The sequence below is a fragment of the Solenopsis invicta genome, chromosome 16 (assembly GCF_016802725.1).
Source record: "Solenopsis invicta isolate M01_SB chromosome 16, UNIL_Sinv_3.0, whole genome shotgun sequence".
Lineage (NCBI taxonomy): Eukaryota > Metazoa > Arthropoda > Insecta > Hymenoptera > Formicidae > Solenopsis > Solenopsis invicta.
In genome coordinates, this window is record NC_052679.1 from 6,474,371 (window position 1) to 6,500,054 (window position 25,684).

A 25,684-nucleotide genomic window follows, 5' to 3' on the forward strand; every position below is an offset into this window, starting at 1 on the left:
TAATGGATTTTATTGTGAATGTATTTAAGTTATCTTACATCCTCTTAAGCTCGACAGCTCGATGATATTTACAATGCTTCCTTAATTAACTATATATTACAAATAAATATCTCTGTTCACGCATACCACGCGGTCTTCCTCCCGATAAAACGGGTGGCTACATGATATTCTGAAAACCTATAAAAAAAGAAACGTATTTGCTTTCTCACGGATCATTTGCCGGTTTAACGTTGCGCCATTAAAAGCGCGAATTCTCTAGGAAATGATAAATTACAAATGATGTCGATATCGAGTACGCATTATACACACATGCAGGGGGTTGAGGCTATCGATAAACGTACTCCCTGTTGAAGGGAATTTAATTTCTAGATTATTAATCTGCATTATATTCCGAATGGCACGGCGCGCAGGATAATAGAGAAATATCGATAATTGCATGAATGAGACACGTTTGATTAAATGCCGTGACTTTCTCATATGGATTTTATAATAACTCATAAACCAAACAATTGGTTACAATTAATTATTTGCGACACGGGCCGTAATGTAACAAACATGCAGTAAAAGTTTCCAGTTAATCGAATTGTCAGTTGCAAAATTGATTCTTCTTAAATGAAAATCACACGCGGAAAGGACAAGTTTGCTGAGATACGCCATTTAAAAATAATTGTGTTGAACCATTAAAAATATTCAAAACTTTCTGCGACAGTGTCATCACGCTTGAACGTCTTACATAAGTATTTTGATAGTCCAACATAAAATTATTCCATCTGATCTATGTATCTAAATTTTTTAGATACCATAGTAAAATTGTTCTTTCCGTGTACGAGCGCTACCTTTCGCCGGCCATTTTTCATTTCCTTTTAAACACTTTAAACATTTGATATATTCGAAACAGTGTGTGCCTCCCCTCGAAATATTTCTAACACATAAATAAACTTTATTTCAATAAAATTTATCTAAACACATAATATACAACATACTTCAGTGTCGACGTGAATGTCTTTGGAGACACAAACGTCGAAAATCGATTCGACATGAAAATATGGCCACACATACCTTCTCAACGTCTCTCCTTTACAGTCATTCGTCTACTTAATAATTAAGACACGACAATGCAAGTGCTAATACTATCATTTGTGCAGCGAGTACAATCACGATCGTGCGCGTGTATCTTTTTTTTTTTGTTTAGGTAACATGTACAACACTACATCAGATCTCAGAAAAATATAGACTCATCCGTATCCCGTTTCTAAGGATTTCCTGTGACATGTCGAATTTGTACAAACCGGCATGCTCCGAACAAGCATGTCAAATGCACCGCAAGTGGGCCACATCCGTGGCCTTACAGACCTCCCGCGAGTTCCATTTGTTTCGTTTGTATGACCCAGCGTTCAGCAAATGTTCCGTTTACGTTACACGTGCAACATTGCGAGACTTTTAACGTGAAGAGTTCATTGTACTGTCCTAATTGTTTCGGTCTTCTTTTTTTTTGTTCCAATTGCGCAAAATTTCTCATCATTCTATACATTCTGATGAGAAGGAATTTTAAAACTATTTTAAAAGCTACATTATGACGACGAAATTAAAAAGTGCTCTTGAAACTGTCGGATCTCGCTCATTTCGCAAATATTGAAAGTACGTGGCCCTGATATATCGCGGCAGTGATATAAACCGTGTAAGGGGGAAATTAGTTTGACATACCTAACTCGAAGCTTCGTTACCTATCGCGGCTAGCCGAACCTTTCTCTCTCTCTCGGAAACTCTCATTTCGGATGAGTCGCGGTAACGCGTGTGAATTTCGATGTCTCTTTTAACTTTCAGCGAATCGACGCGACGCGGCGATCGCACTTTCTCTCTCTCTCTCGCGTGCGCGAAGAAACGCATCGTGATTTTATCCGCCGTTTTCCGATCGAACAGAAATTCTTTACTCTACTTAAAAGACTCTCCTCGCCGAGCTTTCTTCTCCCCCATCGCCGTTCGCGCGCGAATCGGTAGATCGCGATTATTCGATGAAATTGATTTCGGGGCGACGGCAGGCAGTTCGTTCCGCACGATCGCCCCTTTTCGAAATCGAGGCGAAAACGTGCCGTGCGGAAGACAGGTCTGTCTTCCTCCCTCTCGCTATGAAGTGTCTTACCTTTGCCGTCCTTCTTCTCCGACTTGATCCAAACGCCACGTGTTTCTCGAGGATCGGATTCCACCTCGCGTCGGAGACCAAAGGACAGCTCGCCGATTAATAAGGAGTATTTTCATTTCGTTCTCATCTCGCGACAAAACCGCGCAAAAATCGAATCAGTCTTGCGTGGCGGTATCGTGCGAACTAGGGAATCGCGTTAAACGATCTCGAGCGAAGAGACTCTCCGGCATATCGCGTCACGATCAGCTTTTTATCATTCGATTCGCGATATCTTCGTGACGTGCGTGGAAAACTCTTCGGGTTCTTCTCCGCGATCCCGCTTCCTCTTCTTTCTTCCGCTCTTTCGTAACTAGTATTTCTCAAGTGTCGTCTCCCCTCTCTCTCTCTCTCCCTCCCCCCTATCGTCCCTTCGGCTCTTAAGACTCAAAATCTCTCGAGTTGTTGCTTCCGTAATCGTGATTACTGCCATCTCTCGCATCATCTGGCAAATGAAAAATATATTCTCTTCGGAGAAGGAAACGTCGCACTCTTCTCCTCTCCTGCGTATCGCGCCCCTCTTCTTCTCCCTCGGATATTCCCTTTTGCATTTCCCGACGTTCCCCGCTCTTTTCTTCTCCTTTGATCGCTTTGGCCTCTCCTTCGGTCCTCCTCTCTTTCCCCGAGACCTCTTCGAAAATAAGGAATATATTCTCTCTGAAGCAAAGCGCGATAAAAGCCGAATGGGCTTTCTTCTGTTCCCCGTGTTCTAGGAGCATCCACCTCCTCTTCATCTCCTCATTCTTCTTCCTCAATTCTCCTTCTCTGTATAACCCTCCTCCCTCTCTCGTCTTCCCTTCTCCGCTTTCTATCTTTCGAAGATAAAAAATGATCTCGGCCAAGACCAATTACGTGAAGTACCTCATAAGGAGAATAAGCGTCATTGGCATAATAGCGGAAAGATTTAGCGTTGAGACACCGTTGTGCGTACATTCCGTGTAGGGCGCACAGTGCGCCTGTAACAAACAAGACAAACGATTCGCTCTTCCTTTAATTTGTTCTCGACCCTACTACTCGTTTAAATGATTATTTCCTAAGATGGTTATTCGCTTTTTATTTATTTTTCTTTTCTTTTCTTTTTACAGCTCCGTATACTTTACTTCTGAAACTAGACGAAAACAGCGTGAAATGTAAAATGTATTAAATTAGATCATCAAAATAATAAGATTCAATAAATTTCTTAAATAACACAGGAAATAACTTACTTCTTGGTTCCGTCAAAATATTTTCATGAATCATTCGATTATCAAGCATCAAAAATATAACAACTTACCTTTAGATTTTATCCAGAAAAAAAAATAATAAATTCCAAATGTTTGTCAAATATAAAATTATATTTCATATTTGTCAGATACGATCAAAATAAATGATTAATTAATGAAAATATAAAATCAAAATGTTTTCAAACGCGGCGGTACGACATTGCGACAGCGCCCAAAATTTAATTATAGACGGAGCAATTAATGCGACTCTTCAGCGTGTACTTTCGAATGGCAAATGAAACGTGATGTCAAATAAAACATATATGTGACACTCACCTTTAGCAGCGAGCTTGACATTCTGTCGAGGAATTCCTTCGCGAATCGCGCTGTATCATCGCCACACTGACGGCGCACCGTATGATGAGAGCATTCCAAGTACTCCTGGAAGGCGCTGCACAAACAATATCCCAGACTCTGTTTAAAATCCCTTTTGAGACGCGCAACGGAATGAAATAAGCGGTTATCGATTTTATCGTAAAACGCTAGCGCGGACAAATCCGATTACAATTGGAGAACACAACGTAGAAATCATTAGCGCGCTCTACGCGATTACTGTCGTAAAATTGTTTAAGTTTTTTCCCCGTTACCCCTCTAAAATATCTGAGAAAAAAACATTGTCGAATGAAATTCGTAACTTTGCGCAGACTAAATTCCCATTGATTTTTTCGCAAAACAAAAAACGCCTCTGTCTTTTGTCGGATAACTTTTTCTCTCTTCGGAGGAGCGAGAGAGAATCCCGGCGCGCTGGTTAATTGAATCACCGTGGAGAAAACAAAATGACGCGAGGAATGTGTTTTTGCGGACTTGTTATCCAGTTTCGGGTCAGCATCATACTACTTACGTCCCCCCTTTCGCGAGGGATGCGCAAGTTCAAAAGCTGCAGTAGACCGTGGCAGAGATACGCTAATGACATTACACCCTAGTGTGTCTGTACAGGCATCAGCGTGAAACTTCCGACCTAAAGGACTGATTACACTCTTTTTGCGCGAGTCCTTTGAGCAACGCCCGTCGTTATTAATGCAGTTGTTTCGTCGGAGCTCTTAAGTGTTAAATTATCGCAGTCGAGGGATTTTACGTCTTTTGCGCTAATGCGAAACACCGGAATTTCCAGTATTGCTTAAATCTATTTGTCCGAGTTTCGTACTTTGCCCCGCTCCGACGATCTTTCATGTCGTAATCTTAACTCGATTTTTCTTTAGATTTAATATCGACCCGGGGAGAAAAAGGCTGATCATCCTCGCCGAGAGATGCACTCGAAACACCGAGAATGTGCGATGCACCAATAATTTAATGTTTTACCGATGGACCTTTTTCATATTTTATTTTAACTTGATTTTCGTTAAATATTAATGTATAGCTCCAGATCGATACCTTTTAACAAATTTATATTACGTAAAAGCCAACGACTTTTAATAGAATGCGAGATTCAGTCTATTAATTTAATATAATTGCGATAAATTAATTATTAATGCGTCAAATTATTTTATTAAGCAAGCATACGCGCGGTACACGTTTATCCCTTTGATTCATTTAAAATTACTCGTGGCGTAAACGCGCGTTTCTTTTCTTTTTGCAAAAACAAATATTATACCATTCCATTTTACTCTCACACGGATAAGTTAATAATCCGCGGGCGCATTTAGATAAAACGGTCTACGGTCTGCATTTTGAAAAGTGGCTAGGTCAAATTGACTCGCGCTTTGAGTTCTAAGGTTTACCTCCGCGTTGCCAAACTAACAAACTTTCTCGGATAAGCAAATGGACCGTAAGCTGCATCCTCTTCGCAAAGATGCAGAAATTCCGGTCAAGTGTATATACATATATACGTGTGTATATATATATATATATGTATATATATTCGTTTGAATACATAAATTTTATAACAATATTAATTACTCTATTTGCGATATAGTGAGTCGGTTGCTCTCCCGAAGAAAAGTGATCGTATGTAACGTTCTTTTCTTATCTCTAAACATTTCAATTGGATCATTGAAATAGCGAATAGCCACGACAACCATTTTTATTCCGCGTCTACTTTCCATTCACGAATGATTTGCATAAAAAGCGCATTAAAAAAAAAAAAGAAACTTACCAGCAAAGGGACTTGAGATCTTGATGTCCCAACGAGCGGTTGGCCATTATTTCTTGAGTCGTTTTCTGGTACGACTTGTAACACAGCTCGTACTCGGCTTTGGATTTGTGCATGCACGGCGCGTGCTTCAAGAATTCTGCAAACAGAAAATTACATTCCCGCTATTGGACGATTGCGCATTCGTAGGAACATAGGTATCGATAATGAAATTTCGAGGTCAATCAAGCTGACTTGACAAGCCGGGAAATATATAATCTAATATTACTGCAAATAAAGAATATATGTACATATGTTATATTATATTAATTCTCTACAACGTAACCAACTTCAGTTTATAACAACGTAATAAACTGAAATCGACGGAATCGCGCTTTTCGCTTTGGAGAATAAATAATCAAGTTACTCGGCGGGTAAAAATTAAAGTTGATTAAGATTCAATTGCGAATCTCCTCTCGTTGCCGACACCATTCCTAGAAAAACAACTCGAGCTATTTGCGGGCAGCCTATAATTGCAAGAGTATACATAGATCATTGACTGACGCACTAGTGTCGTCGTGTTTCGAGATGACAGTTTTGAATACGAGGGCCGCTTTCTTGTTCCTTGTTTATGACAGAGGAGCCGTACATTGCGCGACTGAGGCACGAGAGGAATCGATATTACTCTCCTTGCTAACGATTCATTATGTTGCAGTGCCTCTCTCCAACAGAGGAGAGTACATTATGAAGAGTCATGCCGGCTCGATCGACCCGCGGACAATCTACGCGATATTCCCGTAATCTCGAGAGTGCCGGATGCATTATTGAGTCTAGTGCTATCTCCGACTGGAGACCGACAGTTTGGAATTGCATTGATGCCCGTCGCTTGCCCAATTGGCAAACGGACTGCTGGCTTTGTCGACTGGCGGATGACTTTACACGTCGTTATTTCTCCCTCCGAGAGTAAGGTCCACGTACATTTACGGACGGAATATTTCCAATTAATCTCCGAAAACAGCGCAGTCAAATCCCAAAATATGAAGAGTCGCATCTTTAAAAAAAAAGTCAGTCACTTAACTTTAAAGTGTAAAAAGTGTCTCCACGTATCGATTTCTGCTATTTTTTTCTCTTTAATTTTGTATTCATCTTTTCTCCATTACAATCCCAAAATATATTTCCAAGCGGTGTTTTCAAGCATAAAATATAAAAATGCGCTCAGCTAAAGGAAGATTCCCATTTCCTATAGTCTTTCATTCAACCGCGCGAATTAATATTTAATATAATTTCCTTCTTTCATATATTGTATATATACCATATATACCATATATACATATATTCTCTACTCTTGATCGATCGTTATAATTGCATATTGAAGACGCAAATGTCTAATCGGTTCGATGATTTAAGCAAGAGCACTCACCGTCCTGGTACGGGCCGTCTTGGCAAAGCTCCATGATGGCCATGTTGGTGCCGGTGTAAAGAGAGTTGAAGTGCTCCCGCTGCTTCTCGTTCATGCAATTCATCGTGTACCTTTTGATACATTTCATACCTGCCTCGAGATCCCTGTAACAAAAACGGGAAACCGGCCGTTATTTAGGCATTCGCTGGTTCAAAAAAAAAAAATAAAAAAAAAGGAAAGTTCATCGATATATTAATAGGAACTATGTGGCATGTACGGCATCGCAAACATTTCAAACGATGTGCGTAAGCCGCAAAATTAATGTTACTATCGAATTGAAAGAGATAACTTCATTGAACTACGTTAACGAAATGTTTGCCATCCAATCCAATTGAATCATTCCGGGAAGAGCAACTACACATTTTAACCAATGAATTTTATAGAAGATGGAATAATAAATTGTCGTTGTTTTTTTTTTCAAAAATTGTTTGCGTATTTTTTTTATCAGTCAAAATAATAATCCGTTGGGTAAAATAATATTCGATTTATTATAAAAATTTAATAAAAGATCGCAACATTGCTACTTTTAACGTGCAAAATGTTCTAATTTGAAAGTTGTCAAATTTGAAATTTGTCAAATCATATAATATTTAGATCGAACGACACGCGCGAACTTTTCAAATTTAATCAAATGACGGGAGATTCGAAGACAATACGTTTACATACGTCTCCTTCATCAAAAATCGATGGCACGAGCAAGAAATAGAACTCGATCCGCGTCCAAGGGGCCTCAGTTGAATCGCGATTATAAATATGATGTCACGAATATCAAATTGACTTTCAAGATCCATCTATTGAACCGTGTCACTTCTCAAGACCGTTTCCAGCTGAATTGCTCAGCATGGAGGCGACTGTAAATACAGGCCAATATCATGCTACATCATTCGGGATATAAAGCTGCATCGAAACATCGAGAGCAGATCGATATTTGTGCAGCGCGTAGAAATTTTCCGGCTGTTTCGACGTAAGGTACACCGGGAAACGGAGGCATACGTAAGCGTGACATACGCCTCACCTTATCTTTAAAATTCATTGCGTAAGGTGTCTGATTTGCACAAACCCGCCCGTCGCATCGAAGAACAAACGTAGAAATATACGTATACCGCGATACGATATGCAATATAATCCTGATATTGCAGTTTTGAGTGCCGGGAGCTTTACCATGACTGCGGGAAGAAGCGCGCGTGCACGATGTGGAGCATCGCGATTAATAATTTGTCATATCGGCTGTACGGCCTGTCGGGCACGCACGGTCGGCCGGGTCGGGCCGGGCCCGAATGAAATTTAAAGTTCTATGAAACGAGCCGAATTTCCTCTCGGCCCGGCACTATCGTCGGCACGGCTAAATTGCAGCCGTAATAAGATTCTTCGTCGAATACGAGGATGAGGGAGGGGGCGGGGGAGGGGGTGGAAATATCGCGCGAAATATCCGGCAGCTTGCATGCAATCATCCACTCAATTACATACGTAGCGCGCCGACTCGACGGCGGGGAGCGCGAAAGAGATTCGAGCGATCGGGCATCGCCGAATTGTGATAAGCCGGTGCCAGAGACCTCGATACGATCGCGAATTTCGGACGGATATAATAGACTAAGGCCGGACGAATACGTCGGATATTATTCTCGGAGATCAATTTCCAATTTTGCGAGAGAGAGAAAGAGAGAGAGAGAGATCGAAGAATCGTCCCCCGGTATTTTACACCGAGCAACTTTTCAAACGACAAACCACTAGGCGAAGATTAATATTAGCGCCCGAGGCGCTACGCCGGAATTAACGCGAGTACCTTTATGTGTAACGGAAATGAGAAAAATTTTTTTTCTAAAAATTATAAAATCGTCAAGTGCGGTAAACACTTCTTTATTATATCTCCTTAGGTTCTTTCCGGCGACGACGCGAGGCGACGTCACAATTAGCGCGATTAAGCTCCGCGCGGAGAGCTAGCTTCCGCGACAGCGCGCGTTGCTGCACGTTTTCTTGAAAATTGATACGAAGTGCGACGAGAGAGAGAAACGACCGGGCATTTTTCTCATGGCGAAAAATTTCCCGTGGCGCGAGAAGAAAGTGGAGGAGGAGGAGGAGGAAAAGAAAGAAAGAGACGACGGTCACGAAATACTCCACCGAAACGGAACGTCAGCATAACCCGTACCGACGTCTTCCCCTCATGGAACATGTAAAGACGGCGAATAACAACGGACGTTTTCCGCTTAAAGAGATCGCCCGTGCGGGATAGCGTAGAGAGAAGAAAACTCACGGGCATAGTTTGTTGATATCCTCCTTTTTCGTGGCGAAACTCAGGTCGCTGTTGCTGATTCTCTCGAGGGGCCTGGCGCACCTCACCAGCTCCTCGTGTCCGCACTCTTCACCTCGGCAGCTAGCGAGCACTGGAACAGAAACGCGATAATCGGGTTAGCTAACAACACAGAGAAAGAGAGAGAGAGAGAGAGAGAGAGAGAGAGAGAGAGAGAGACGTGGTCGATTCGCGAAACGTAAGAGGCAACAGGGACTCGATACATCGGCCCCATCGATAACAACGTTATTAGTAAGGGAATCGCAAAGAGCAGCGCTGTTTCTCGAATTCGATTAAGCGCGCGACGAGCACGCGGAATCGATGTTGCCGTTGCGGCGTGATTGCAGCGGAAATATCAAACAAGTTTAATTGACGTGGAAACAATGCAGATTGCACCTAGAACTTCATACTCGGACGGATCCCCAATATTCTCTCATTTCGATGGAATTGTCGTATCGCGAGGAGGCATCGCGTATACGTGTCGTCCGTCCAGAGCGAGACCTTATTCTCAACGTTTTATTATACACGTTGGAAGAATGGTCCCTTGACTCTGTCGTTCGAACGAATCTTTGCCAAGAATTAAAGTTTCCACCAACTTCATTACGCGACTTGATTTAAAAAAAAAATAAATAAATAAACATAATAATAATAAGAGAAATGTTGGAATCATTACATATTTTCTCAAAGTTTAATTCGCTGAAACCATTATGCTTTCATATTTTCAGTTGAACCGCTTACTCGAATCTCAATCAACCACTGCATCCCCGGTCTTCTTTATCTTTCATCTTTTGCCTGTCTATCATCCGTTATAATGGTACCGAGGCAAGTTGTTAAAATCTTTTGTGTCTGAATTTTGAAAATGAAATTATGGCGCGGCGCGGGCGAGCGGGGCACACATATAAGATGCGCCCGCGTTTCTCGCGTGTGAGTATCGGTGGTCACACGCGAATTCGGGATGCGGGATAAAAAACACAGGAAATGCATTCGCCGTCCGGACTAATGATGACGAATGGCGCGCGATATTATCACGGCGTCATGTGCCGTTGGCGAAAAACCATTCGTTCATATTAGGAAGTTGATTTGGATTTAATGGGGGAGCATCGTTTGCCAGTTTAGCCGCGCTTTCGTCGTGCTTTTCATTCCAACTTTTGGGAATTCATTACCAATTACGCCGTACGCGCGCAGTTTGCAAATGTTATGTACACGTGCATTTACTAGGGCGCCCAAGGAAAGACCCCTCCCCCCCCCCTCCTCCCGGCATTAACGTTGATATAGAGACGGTAGTTTTGCAAATTTTAAGTCAATTTATCTTACAAACAAAAATTATTTCGTGAAAAGTTAGCGTCGCAACTTTTTCAACATCCAACGTTAAGTATATCATAATGATAAATCTCGAACTGAGAGACGAAAAGAAGCTTGTCGAGCTGCGCCCGAGTTATTTTTATTCTTTTAATTTGCACTCGAGAAGGTCATATCTCGAAAATGATCGGTGCCTGGTGATTTTAATTAAGAAAAGGTCGGCTCTAAATTGATCAAAGAATCACGTCACTAAATTAAAGTCGGAGATGTCGGGACTCTCTCTCTCTCTATATATATATATATATATATATATAAACAACCTCTATGGGCAGAGTAAAGGAGAATATCGTATCCCCCCCGGCTTTTAAAGGGGAGAGTGCGAATCTCGGGACATTCTTCGGGAAATTATTAAATACTTTCAAGAGAGCTTTACACTTCTCTTGTAATAAACAAGCTATTGTGAGCTAAGGAACGAACGGGGTCAAGATCGACTTTTCTCTCGATACCGCCAAACGAACTTATAACTTCCGCTCGAAACCGATTACCCGGAAGTGCCACTTTCCAGGTAATAAAAGAGAACTGGCAGTATGACCGCTGCTCTTCGTCTCCCGGTATAACACCTGCAACTTTTCTTTCCCCCTTCCTCCCGCTCTTCGTCTCTTCGTTCTATACGTGCTGTGCGTTTGCTCTAATATAGAGAGTTGCAGTTTGCAGTATATGCGCGATGGCGGTGCTGATGGAAAGTAACCGTCGTGATGAAGAAACAGAATAAATGAGCGGTTATATTTAAAGCCCCGATGGGGAAATGTTGCAGCTTCGCCTTTGTCGATATGTCTTACTGAATTATTCGAAATGTCAAAATGTTTTATGCAAGAGAGCTCATTTAATTGAAGACGTTTGGCGAGAGATGAAACAGAAACGAGAAGCGTTATCGGTTTAATATCGGGGAATGTGCGAATTAGCAATTTAGACTAACTTCTGTATGAGGGAAATCTCGTAAAACTTTTAGCCAACTTTTCCACGCGCCGCGCACCGTGCGCCGGTACCCTTTTCAAACTACTGAATCGACGCTTTCCAAGATCGCCGTTTTCAATATCTCCAAATGGATTACCCGTTCGCGTAACAGATATCAAATAATCTTTGCAATCTATACGTCGTATTTGTAAACATGGCATGCGTTCAGATAAACATTGCAAATTAATGTTTGTAGTTGCTACTGATGCTGCATCGTTACCAAGACAGGGGGATCACTAAAACATATACGTACGACGATAAACATGATCCTCGTCCGATTTGAAAGGAAGACTCGCGTATCCTCTCCATTTACCGTTAACAATATATATATATATATAAGCCAATAAAAGGTCACGAGGAAACGGAGAGATCGTCATAGAAAAATTGACACGATTAAAAAATTTATTCGCTAAATTCGGTGAGCGACATCGCCGAGTCGGGATAAGCGCAGAAATACAAGAGCTGGCGAATGCGCCTGCAAAATATTTGCGCGCGATAAACAATAAATAAATATATAAATCTTCAGCCGGGACGAATTGTCCCGTTTAAACTCGTAGGAATTGAAGGAAACACGCGAGGTTTCTTTCAATCCCTGTACGAGTCCAACGGGACAATTCGTCCCGGCTGAAGATTTATATATTTATTTATTGTTTCGCGCGCGCGCACATACACATACATACGAAACTGCAAGTTCTTTGCCGAGTAAACTCTCTTGTCGGGCGGGGAAACTGTGTTCTCCCTGCGACAAAGCACGGACTCTACGGGAGAAAATAACACAGTGTGTATGTGTGTGTGTGTGTGTGTGTGTGTGTGTGTGTGTGTGTGTGTGTGTGTGTGTGTGCGTGTGTGTGTCGAGGCGTGCGCGTGTGTGTATCATTACGCATCGATTCGGCGATGCGTGCGACAAACTACGCGACTAAATCCCTCGTGCGGCGCGCCGCCGACGACCGACGTCATTAAATTTAATTACAAACTATCGAAATTATTGGAGAGCTCGTCGTGGACCGACGGACCACCGCGGTAACGACCGAACGCGATTCGACGAGCCATCCGCGAAACTAGCCGCCGCCGCGGCCTATCCCCTATATAGCGGCGCAATTGTTTTGTAAACCGAATGCAACAATGGCACGACGGACATCGACTGCCCGTGATAAATCTGTCCTTCGATGATTAAACAAATAGCTCCGTCCCAACGCGATTTGTCCGAACGATTTATGCAGCCGCCGATTGAAATAACACAATAATAATAGCCCGATGCGACGTTGTTTTCTTGAAATATCTTTCGATACCGCAGCCATAATATTTTTCTAAATATAACTAATTATAGTTCGTGTTCGACGCTAGAGTGCTTTTCCTATCTTTATTATATATTATAGATTTGAAAAGAAAAAAAAAAACCGAATAAAATGACAAAAAAAAGCGCGTCCTGAATACGGGCCGATAAATCACGTTGAAAAACATCATTTTCATCATATAACTTTTATAAAATAATAATGAAACACTCTTCTGATTAAAACAATAGGCTGCGACGACAATTGCAGTAACATTCGAGCAGCGGAAAAATATTCCTTTCTCAAATGGTCAATTCTCTATATATCGCAACCCATTTTCCCATCTCCGATCACATTTCGTTCTCTAGCTCTTCCACTTACTTTCTCCGCTCGGATAAGATATCACTCGTGAGAAGAGTGCCGGTTTACGGTAGAACAGAAGAATTCCCCCCCGTGTGTAATTCCATTCGGCACCAGTGATTCTCCAGCGGGACGAATCGATTATTCACAAATTACACGAGTCGCAATTCCAATTTTAATCGGGCCCAACAACGGCGCGTAACGATTAGTAATCGACTCGCGTTACGTGGTAATTACGATCATAATTAATTCGGTAATTAACATTTTTAACACATTCTCCGCAACTTTGTATTTCTCTTTTAATGCGATTCACGTCGCATAATTAGTCGCGTGGAAGTCGTTACCGATATTATCGCGGGAAATGGGAGGGCTGCCTTCCGTTACCGTTTCACGCTACATCGCAGACGCTTCTGAAATTCGCCGGTCTTACGCAGCCACTGATTTAATTACGAGCGATAATTGCAGTGAACAATCGATTTTACGTCAGCAGTTCTATTGTCGCGGAGCAGTGTATCAAATATTTACGATTTCCGACCGTATTCTTTCCCTTCGCGAAGCATTCGGCCAGAAATTTCGCCGTGTCGCGAACGTAAAAATCCTGCCGAACGTTTTCAGTCAATGAGCGGCTAATGTACATACGCTAATGTACGTGTAGGCGCATCCCGATGCCCGCACGCAGGCATACACGCATGCACGCAGCTGTAGCAGGAAGAGGTTGGTTAGGGCTCGTATTTATAACGAGGCGAGATGGGACCATCGTACGATGCCGGCACAACCAATCGCGAGCCAACCCGTAGGTTGGCCTTGCCACGACTGTTAAACGCGCGTGCGAATACAACGCGTGTGCCACTCGCTTGCTCGCTCGCTCGCGCGCGCGAATGTCAAATCGAAACCGGCACGACGAGACATCACGCGCTACAAACTCTTTGATAAACGACATGTTTTATCTACGATTTCTCGCTAAAAGTTTGTCCAAGCCGAGGCATTTCCATTTGTTTCCCGAATTCTAGCAAATTTCAATTTCTATTTTTTTTTTTGGGGGGGGGGAACCTTTTCCTTCCGAGAAAGCGGTGAAAAAAAAAACGCAGTAACTAAAAAATAATTCTTACAATCTTCCATAAAAAGTCGTAGATTCACTTTTTAGTCGACAGTGATAAAAATAATAAATAATTCTAAACTCAGTCGAAAACTGGCAAACTGCTCAGTGGTCAAACTTGTTCAGAGTTGACCTACGTTACATTTTCATATTTCGCAACATCTTTACCAAACTCTATTAATTTATACAGATTTTTTGAATTACTGTATAAATTTTCTGAAAAGAACTCACGGGCTCGTGTTCCCGAAGAAACGATTCGATATTGTTTAACCGACTCGCAATGAAAAAGATCGTAAGTCGAAATGAACGAGTTAACCGACAAACAATTTGCCAGTTTGTGGCAACTAAACTAAATTTGAAATAATTTATTACCCCCATAAAAAATTCACCTTTGTACCTTAGGGCAGTAAAGCAAAAAAAACAAAAAAAACAAACAACAAAAAGAAACGCTTGTCTCGACAAATCTTTCTATCTTTCAGTAAAATTGAACGAACGCGAGTGTCTACTTATCAGCTCGAGCTTTTGAAATAAAGATATGAAAGGAAAATTACTGCGTTAATTATAGTTCCGACTGTGCACATACCTATGCATACATTTGCATAGAGATTTGCAAACAAAAATCGTGAAATCAATGGCACCATCGACTAATCGGCAAGTCACGCCACCGCCAGATTAAACAATGATATCTCGACGTTTGATATCTCACGCTACATTGATAAGATTCCGGCATGTCATAGTTCCGGTATTAAAAATCATTATCACTACTTTTGCAGCTTCGCTTTATGTAATCTCGGTTCTTCTTTTTTTTTTAAATTACTTCCTAATACGTCATTAATCGAACGCGACGATCGATCGATTACGAATCTTTCCGATTACAGCAGATAATATTGCCTAAAAATACACGGTACAAAATATTTTGTATATGGGTCAAAAACGATCCCTGATAGTGTTGTGACGTGCAACTTACAGATACAAATAAACAAACGTAAAAATTAAGTAGTTCTGAAACTTTGATTCCAAAATCAATAAATAAAATGTCAACATATTACAAATATTAATTTTACTGGAGAAATTTCTTTGTGCAATTTGTTTCCAAGTTGTATGAAAATGTTACATTTTCGTGCTAATGTCGTACACAACATATATGCATTGGTGTTCCAACAGGTTCATCCTGTGTTGAAATCTGAGTGGGCCGTTTGGGACAATTAAAATTAAACGTTAATAAATGTTGAACGCAACAAATGCTAGATTCAACAGAAGTTTTCCAACTGTGCACTTCGCCACGCGAATATAAACGAAAATCGTCGTCTCTATCTGTGACACGACACGCGCACCATCTTCGAGCTGCGAATCCTCCCGATTCTGACAAAGCTAAAGCGAACTGTTTCAGAATTCTAACGACAATGGAAACTATCTAGCTAGCGGCATGTATCGGCTACAAGTGGCCCCGTGCTCCATTGTCCATAACCATGCCATTGTGCCCGTCTGTGTTTCGCGGGAAAGGATCGCCATGGGATGAAATTTCGGAATGATTGACGTTAAGAATAGCGAGATCGCGGGGCATGGGTTAATGAAATCTCTCTCGGGTTATCCGACAGACTGAAGTAGACTAAACGACGATAAGGCTGATAAGAGGGTCGCGCGCGCGCGCGCGTTCGCGGATTCTCCTGCGGCGACGACGGCATCGGGAGACAAAGAGAGAGAGAGAGAGAGAGAGACGAGAGGGAGAAGGGGGAACAAGTGCAAAATCGTTGAATAATTGACCGACGGTTCATTTGCGTCAATGCGAGAGCGTTATCTTATCTCCGCTGGTGTTACGCGCCCGTAAAATTATGCGAAGAGAAGAGCGCCCGTTCCGGCTTTATTATACCACTATCTGTCCGCTGTTTTTCCGCGCTCGCGCGAGACGGGATGGATGGGCAAATGAACAGATGACGATGACGATGACCCTGCGCGATGGCTCCTCTCTTTCGCGTGCTATTTCTCTCGTCTCGCGTGACGGACCTACGAACGGAACGGCGCGGCGCGGCCGCCGACATAATGAATAACTCACAATAAGCTGATTGCGCGCGAAAATAGTTTCATTTTTAATCTGACGCGGAAGAGACAAGGCGCGAAGGTTATTTCACTCAAAGGCCTCTTCGTGATGCGCGCAACGGCAAAGAAAAACTGCGCGAGATATCCGCGGAATATGGCGCAAACATATTTTCCACCCTATCGCGTTTAAGTACTAATAAAATAGCCCCCGATAAATTGTTACGTCTCCTCTTTGTCGCGAGCAACGGATAATACTTTCGATCGTGTATTCCGAGTCGTGATTAATGGGTCAAAAGTGCCTGGAGGGCGATACTACGTATTAAAGGATGATATACTACGATAACACGGAGAGAATCCTGGTTCATGGTATTATGTGGCGTCTGCAGACTGCGTTAATCTAATCGGTGCGTTATATTAAGCTGTTGTGCTGCTACGCTCTCGCTCGTATACCTCGGCGTAAAATGTCTGAGATAAAAATAGAAAATTGTACCGCCACCGCAATAACGTCGGGTACACACCACCTATACGTTAAAACATTCCGAAATCGCCCCACATACACATCGCGGATGGAAAGTGATTGCTTCAACGTTAATTCCTATTAGCCGGGTTTTTTTGGGGGGTGGGAGGGGGAGAAAAGGGGGAAAATCCACGCGGCAAATCCAGGGTTGATAAAGTGGAACTGTCGTTGCGACTCACAGCTAGCCGCTATTCCGGTTAATTCACGTGTATTTAACAGCCATTTGGCATCGCGCGTTTGTATCCAGGTTGACTCTTCCTTTGCTGTTTAGGTTAATTAACGCTCATTAACGACGTCTTGTTTGTAGTAATGAACGCTGGCGATAATTCGCGCCGATACATTTCGTTTGAACGATATAATATAATACGCTACGCGACGTTGTTGTTTTTTGTTCTTTTTTTTCCTTTTTGCCTCGACTATCGCGATACCGGTCTATTGACTTTAATTTCTTGCGACTCTCGCGGTAACGAATTAAGGCACTTTTGGGGGAACGTCGCCACTTGATTCCCTTGAAAATCTCAAGCCGGTTTTTCTCGCGTGATTTATAAACGCAACGCTACGCGATAAGTAGAAAAATCTAAAGTTCAAAATTCTATTTACGGAATCTTTTGCGCGTGTAAAAACGTCAAGGAATGCATCCTAGTAGTATAAGATATCATACGAATATTCCAGAATATTCTAGACATCGTACGAACATTCGTACGAACATTCGTGATATCGTGCGTATATTTGTAAAATATCACAAATATTCGCTCGATATCGTGTGCTGTTGGGGCACGATTAGGAACGATATACAGGAACGAGTAACAGAAAATAGAAAAGCGCGATCAGGTCTAGCCGTGGACGGCTTAAAATTTCTAGATGGACCTCGCAAATAAAGAATAATATTTCCATTTAGCAAAGAAATGAAATTATCTATTATAATAATATATCTGCACCCGGGAGCGTCCGCCGCCGTGCAACTCGTTACTTCATCTCAGTTTTATTTCCCATAAATGAAAGATGACTCCCGTAAGAGAGAAATGGTAGCTGTTTCTTTTATCTTGCAACTTCCTCCTGGCACTCTCTCCGCATTTAATACGACATTCGTATACACGAACGACAAGATTTCGCTAACTTTAATTAATTTTCTTCACTGCACACGTTTATTACATCGCCCCTCCCCCCCCCCACCTCTGTCTCTCTTTCATTCCTCTCATCCATTATCGTTTCATTTACGCTGTTTATTATTGTAACGTCACTTTACATACGGTATCTTATTTCCAAAATAGATGGCGACGACGTAAAGAGAAACTAAACTATTATTATCACGTACTTCGCGTAAGGAGAAAAGGAGAATGCGAGATACGGAAGAGACGCGAGGCTAAATAAACGAACGTTAGCGCGGTGTCTCCGTGAAAAAAAAAACCACCCAAAATATCAGCGGGGCTAAATGCGAAACAAAGTTAGTCACACGATTCGCGCGGAGAAGCAGTCGCGACGCAGTTCTCTGTCTCTCTCTCTCTCTCTCTTTTCCTATTTCTCTCCGCCACGCAACAAGTCCTCGTTCTCGCGCGTGTAGTTACGTAGAGAACAACCTAAACTCCGTGGAATGCGTCGCGTGCGTGTGTGCGCGCGAGCAAACCGGCTGTTCTCTCCCCGTTTCTTCCTCGCATCTGTCGTCTCCGATCTGTCGGAGGTTCCTTCGTTCTCTTTCTCCCTCTCGCGCGAGTTCCACGCGAGGGAAAACAGCGCTCGGTCGGGCTCGTCCGAGCGACGAGCTTTTCGCGTGGCGCGACCGTGGCGTGATGCCGAGAGATCGGTGATCGCGCGGGTGCGAGTGTGTGTGTGCGTGCGTGCGTGCGCGCGCGCGAGTCGGTAAAGGTAAGGCGAGGAGACTCACGCCCATTCGCTCGACCAATCGCCGGCTGCGACGTCATCTCGTACGATGTAACGGAGCGAGTCACCCACGTGGTCGCCGAGCGCCGCCGCCGTGGCTATTTCGGTAGCGAGAAAGACCGCGAGGCGGTCTCCTGTCTCGAAAGGACTGATTGCGAGCTAAAGAGAAACAAGCCTCCTTTCCCGTCTCCTCGCCCCTCGCCCTACAACTCTCGGCCTCTTTATCAGCGGCTTTATCGCCGATACGTGTCATTAATAGACCGATTCAATTTCGCGTACGCTGGAAAAAAAATCTTACTGACGCAGAACATCGCGCACGCACGCCGTCACAGCGAAAGTCTTTGATTGCGATTACTTGCGATTTCGTATGCGAAACAAAATAGCTGACGTACGAGACGAAAAGATCGATATAGCACAGTTTAGTAAACAAGTCAATTATCTAACGCCCGCGTATGGGTACAGTCGACAGCGACAGCGGCGGCGCGACTCGAGTGGTGATGTAATCCAATGTTACACGCCGCGTGCGGGGAAATGCGTTTGAGAATTTATTGAGAAGAAGACGTCACGTCAATACGCCGTTATTCTATAAATCCGGAATATGACCTCTCTCTCCGCTCGACCATCTCGCAATGATCGATGCCAGCGATCTGATTTATTTACGAAATTCTGAGGCGCGTAATTCGCGTCGCGTGAGTTAGACAACAGGAAGTGCGACGTACTTTGGGCGGACCTCGCTCTCCGTTTACTCGCTTCCGCGATGCATCACGCGCGCGAGACGCACAGAACGCGAATATATATCCTGAATGAACTCAAGGCCGGCGCGCGATCCTCGTCATCGAGCTCCACACCTCCAAACGCGTCAGAGAACGCGTATATAAACACAATTTGCAGAAATTCTGTAATTGAGCGCGCTTCGTATTTTAGTGCATCGCGTAGGCACACACGCGATACAGTCTTCGCCGCCTCTGGGCGAACTTTAAATTCGGATTCTCGGTAATTCCAGATGTGCGCACTTCGGCACTTCGCATAGAATACACCCCCTCCCCACCTCCCCAAGTGTCTCCGTCCCGGGGGCACGTGTCGGCCGTTTATTTCAAGGATGCCAGCTTCTTAATCGATACGGTAAATTTGAATCTCGCTCGCAGCGGTGCCTCCTTTTATTTTAATCTGTCGCATTCCGGCACGTGTCGCGCGAAAATTAAATCTCGCCCGAACGAGAGGCGCGTCTTAAATTTTTATTAAATTGTCTCTATATCTAAGCCACTCCTGCGACTGAATGCTACGTAATTTCTCCCAGATGCGTTTACGGAATGTATTATATGTGAAAATTTTTCCCGTCGTCGAAATAACATCCAGAGAAATGTAGGAAAAAATTTCATGCTTGCTCGCTCCAATTAATATCTCAATCGTTGGGATCAGTTCAAGATAAAAAAAAAACAAAAAAAATTATTTTATCGCGATTCTTTTCAATCGCACTAAAAAAAAATGTTTGGTTGATGTAGGTAGATTTCTAGGTGTCGGAACAAAAATTTATCGTTATTTTTTTGTACCTGCTAAAATATTGTTTGTCACATATAGGCTTCATAGCAGCAATATTTTAGCAATTTAGGTCATCGCCAATTATACAGTCAAATTTTATAACAAGTATGATTGGCTTTAGCATGAATATGCGCCGCAGAAAAATACTTTCTAAACTTCACAACAAATATTAATATAAATTGTATCTGTTATTTAGATTGGGTAAGTCTTGTACCAAACATACAAGACATCACAATATTTGCTAATCATTTTGCTACCTTGGTTAATTTTTTACAGTCAAAAAATTATGGCTGCATAAAAAAAAGTTAGTATTAAATGAACAATTCATTGTTTCATATATAAAAAAAGAATATAAAAAGACAGAAGAATTGAGGAAGGAGATAAGCAGAAAAAAGAAAGAAGCAGGAAGAAGTTAAATTATACCAAAGGCTTAACTGTAATGCTAATGTTATTGCTGATGCTGATTTAAACGTTGATTTTTAAGTTTGAGGTTTGTGCTGACCTAATGTAATGTAATTTGAGTCGATTAGATATTAAGAACCATATGTAACGTAAACAAAAAAAAGAGAATGTAACTGGAAGCTGCATCCTAAGCCGCAAAGCAAATGGATTAAGAATAAATAATAATACAAGCAAGAATATGAAATCTTGAAAGAGAGAATTTTATATTCTTGCTTATATTGTTTGAAAGTGGTATAAAAATTTGCCGGCGATTTTCTATCTAGATAAAAAGTTGTTTCAATAAAAAAAGACATGTGCTCCAATGAAAATATAAATAATAATGAAAGAGAAAAAAATCTAAATGTTTTATTCAACTATTTTAAATATTCAAGGTGTCATTCAATGTTTCATTGCGATGAAAAGATCAGTTCTGTAAATTGTAAAACAAACGTCTTAAAGTCCTTACACAAAAAAAATTTGTATTTTTCTCAATGTAAAAAATACTTTAATTTTTAATAATAAATAGAGTAAATAAACTATAAAAATATAATCTTATTCGCACAACTTTCATAGGTTATTTCAAGTGTTAATTATTAAACATTTTTCCAAATTTCGTTTACTTTGCAGGAATTGTAAATCCCTAAACAGATTTTACTCGCAATGACGAAACAAAATTTCTTTACGTTAACAAATTTGTTTACCGATTTTTTCAAGATTTTATATTTTTGCTTATACATGAAACAATAAATTGTTGATTCAATACTAATTTTTATTTCCGTGTGTACTAGCAAACCAATACTTTTTTATTTAGTGTCGTAAAATTTTAGTTGGACATTGACGAATTAATGGATTAACAAAAATCGATTGGCGTCGGTATCAAAATAAACGACTCGGATGAGCGGCGAAATACGGGACAGGGAATTGGGGCGCTAATTGTCGAAGAGAGCTTCCTTTGGCCTAAAACGGATATCCAGCCCCCTCCCCCTTTCCCTCGTCTCGATAATCTCGGAACATCGCGTCGCCTGCGAAGATACGGTGAAAGAGGAAGCGCCCGAACTTGTCTACGACCTAATTAGATAAAACTCGGTCGATACTTGGAGGAATTTTTGCTTGCACGCTAGTATCAATCTTCACTCTAATTAAACGTCCTGATTTTACCCAGCGGGGGCCAATTACCGCGTTCGCAGGGGGTGCGCGCGCCAAACGAACTCGGCGAAAAATCGCGGAAATTTTCATCGCGGAGACTTTCCCGCCTTTTTACGACCTTGCCTTTGCCTTGCCTCGCCTTACGTCGACCGTTAACTTTAACCGTAGTTTAACTGATCGTTTGTACCACGCTCCGGAACTAGAATTAGTAGGGGCGAGAGGATCGCTCGCGCGAACTAAGGTAAAGTTAATTTCCGTGCGAGATTAATCTCGAGGATAATTTGCAGCCTCGTTAAAAATATCATTCGAAAGTTCGATCGAAGTGTTCCGGAAGTGCGACGACGGGCTGGCGTCGATCTCGTTGAAAATTATCTCGCCGCCCCGCCGCCAATGAAACACGCCCCCAAATTATCGAATTCTAATTTCACCGAGACTTGGCAACGAGAGACTCGGACTTGTTTTCGCGCCACTGACGTTGACCGACCGACGTCAACTCGCGAGACGTCAAACGACGACGGCCGGGGGCCTGGCCGGCGCGACGAATTTGGCGTTTTTACCGTTCCATCACGCGACGAAACGAAAGTCTGTCGTCCTGGCAGCGACGCCCGCGTCCCGCTTTAATCTACGCGGCAGGCACCGGGACGCCGCGGCGCCGCGTATGCACTTGAAGCGCGACGACGACGACGACGACGGCGACGGCGGCGGCGGCGTCCTTGACCTACACGTCCCATGAAAGGGACCGGGGACTCGCGCGCGCGGCTACCACTTTATTATCACACGCTTGTCCTTCGGAAAGCGAGTTCGGAAAACAGTTCGATAACGGTCGCGGCGCGACTCCTCCCCGCTTTACGTTCTCGTCGTCGCTCCAGTCAGATCCGGGATTGACTTAACGCGATCAATTACGTCTAGCGCAGAATTAAAGGCGGGGACGCACTTGACGTCACCGGGCGCGACGCTGGTTACTTAATTCCAGCCCAGAAATTCCACTCGACACGAGTTGCGACGCGCGCGCGCTTTGTTTTTTTTTTTGTTCTTTTTTTCCCTCTCGCAAATCACACCTTTCGTTGGACGAATTAACGTGACAGCCACGCGCCACGCGCGATATCCGGTATTGTTTTCGGCGGCATGCCCGTCGACCCTCGTCACTTTCACGCAATTCACGCACGTCGGTGGTGCGAGCCCTGAACGGCGTTACGAACGCGACGGACGGCGAGACACGTGGGTAACAACGGATTCGCGACGAGAAAATTTTGCGACCAGGGAAAACGAAGAGGCACGTTCGCAAGCGCGAAACGCATCTCGTGAAACTCACCGTCTGACGAAGATCTCGAGACGAATAGGATCGAAAACGTTGCGTGACGCACGAAACTGCGACACGAGCGATCTGAAGTTTTGCGATCGCCACGAGCGGTCTGAAGTTGTCGGACTCGCCCGCTGCCAACCTTGTCTAAAAGATCCTCGAGGATCGCGCGGTTGTCAGTGCTGCCAGGTTATAAATATTTACAAGACAAATGTAATGAAAAAAAAAAAACTTTTAAACGTGTCGTACGTCAATCGATACAATTACTACACTAGAGCACCGTAAACTTTTTAACCTCTCGTGACAAACACAAAACTCAGAAATGAGGGAAAATCCGTCGGTCCGGCGACTCCGTTACGATTCAGTGACGCAAATCGGCTCGTCTTGCTCGCATTTTCTGCAGTCGCAGCAGGTGGAGAGAAACGAGCTGGATCCTCGGAGATTGGCGAGATCAAAGAAAATGAAACGGACGGATGGCAATAACGCTGTAATATAATAGAGGGAAAACACGCCGTCGTCGCCGCCGGTCTTGTCGCCGGTTGTCGCACGGCATCGTACGTTACGGGGGAGCGCGGGAGGAAGAGAGAGAAAGAGAGGGAGAGAGAGAGGCTGTGGATTGAATACTCACGGGAATACAAGGCGGTCATGAACAGCGCGAGCCAGGACAGCTGATTCTCCATAAGTGTTTTCATGTTCCGGATCGCTCTCTCGTCGTCGAATCTTGGCTGCGTGCCGCAGGGTACGGGGGGAAGTTTGTCGGTCGCCGAACGAAGAGAGAAGGCAGGTCCGTCGTCCTTCGGAACTCTCTTCTCAAGTGTCTCTCTCGGGAACGCGTGCGCGCGCGAGCGGCCGAGCGAGCGAGCGAGGGACGGAAGGTGTCTATAGAAAGTAACCAAGTGGAATCGCGGAATCGAATCGCGGGTATATGCGTACGTAAATACGTGTCTGTGTCTGTGCACGGGAACGCGCGCGCGCGTTGCTATCAAGCGCGACTCTGCGTGTGTGCTTTCGGTTTTTACTCTTTCACTCCGCGGATTCGCGTTCCCCTCGCGACATGTATGTACCGCGCGACCGACCGTGCACCACTGGACTCTCCGCGACGGCGACGGCGATGATGACGGCGGCGCAGCGGCGGCGGCGGCGGCGGCGGCGAAGAGAATGCGCGCCGAGTTTCGAAGGCGCCAGCGCGCATGCGTGGATCGCTCACGCCACCGATCCCGCGAATCCGTCCGCCGTCTCGTTCCTCCCGCCGCTCCGCCGCCGTTACCATCCCGTTCTCTCCAGTTCTCTCTCGCTCGCTCGCTCACCCGTCTTCTCGCGTCATCGTCATGCACCTCCGTCGCGCCCGTTGGCGCCGACGTCGTTACGACGCTCGTTCAACTGGCGTGAGATTTTATTAATCGAACTCTTACGAATGCGCGAACCAAAGCGACCGCAGGACTGAGGAAAGAGGGAGGGAGAGGGAGGAGAGAGAGAGAGAGAGAGACGCTTCGCGCGCTTTCCACAATGCGATATATTCGATGGGTCTGTTCAAATTTCTATTCAATGGAAACAAATAAATGTTCCATTCATAGAACTTCCTCGTATCGCTTCCACGTTGTTTACAACAATCATACCCCGAAAATATATTTGATTTCCTTTCACGCTTTTAACAATGCGAGTGGAGAATATTTTTCGCGCGCGCTCATATCCTTTACATTTGAATTCGATTAGGTTAGGGCTTCGAAACACGAGGGCCCATACATATTAAAGGAAACGACTAAGAAGCCCGCGCATTCAGTTTGCGTGACATATTTGAATTATATCTCCTCTTCTCGTCAGCGATCTTTTTGTTGGAATGTAAACTCGCTTCTTTCTCTTGGCCCAATTGCACGGGCGAAAATAAATAGAAAATAGAGAGAGACGGGGAGAGGGGAAGGGGAGGGAGGGGGAGAAAGACGCTATTCTGTGCGTTACTTTGTATAGACGATACACATCGTGTCGCGGCACATCCGAGATAGATAGAATTTCGAAAAACCATTTTCGAATCCATTCCCCGGGACGGAAGATCGCGGGATAGAAAGGAGTCTTGCTCGATTTTCATTAAAAGTTTCTTAGCGTTACCGGTATGTATGGCGAGTTTTCCAACTTTGCCGGCGCCATTCGCGGAAACTCCCTTCTATGAACGAAGCGGTAAAAAGCTTCGTTCTCGCTTTACTGTTTCGCCGAAAGCAGTTTGTACGCGTTTCGATATATGTGTACCCTGCGCGCTTTCATAATCGCCGCGCAAATTGCATCACAAAGCGCTCGTGCGGGCGTTACTCACGAAATATCCACAGCAGGAATAATTGTGTGACTGTACAGATGAAACTCTTTCTCTCTCTCTCTCTCTCTCTCTTTCTTGAATCATTCGGATTAGTATCCTTTTAAACTGAGGATTTACATACAGTTCAAGCGAGTCGAAGGATATCCGTTGGATACCGTTCAGATCATCAGGAAAGGCAACGATGACGTGGCTGTCTATCCGGAAGATATCGTCGTCTGAGCAATAAAAA

General features: G+C 43.6%; 1 protein-coding gene across 2 annotated transcripts; it reads right to left on the reverse strand.

Annotated features, from left to right (window-relative positions):
• Positions 1 to 7: 7 nt before the first annotated feature.
• Positions 8 to 24,288, reverse strand: LOC105204831. 2 transcript variants are annotated; one of them, XM_011174056.3, is made up of 6 exons: positions 23,779 to 24,288; positions 9,217 to 9,346; positions 6,927 to 7,069; positions 5,531 to 5,666; positions 3,715 to 3,829; positions 8 to 3,132 (listed from the first exon to the last, which is right to left on the reverse strand). In XM_011174056.3, exons 1-6 carry the CDS (start codon positions 23,840 to 23,842, stop codon positions 3,025 to 3,027), a joined length of 696 nt encoding a protein of 231 aa, XP_011172358.2. In that variant the 5' UTR covers positions 23,843 to 24,288; the 3' UTR covers positions 8 to 3,024. The 2 variants fall into 2 exon arrangements, with proteins under 2 accessions (XP_011172358.2, XP_039314886.1); XM_039458952.1 differs by lacking the exon at positions 23,779 to 24,288 and adding an exon at positions 18,729 to 18,780.
• Positions 24,289 to 25,684: the final 1,396 nt, after the last annotated feature.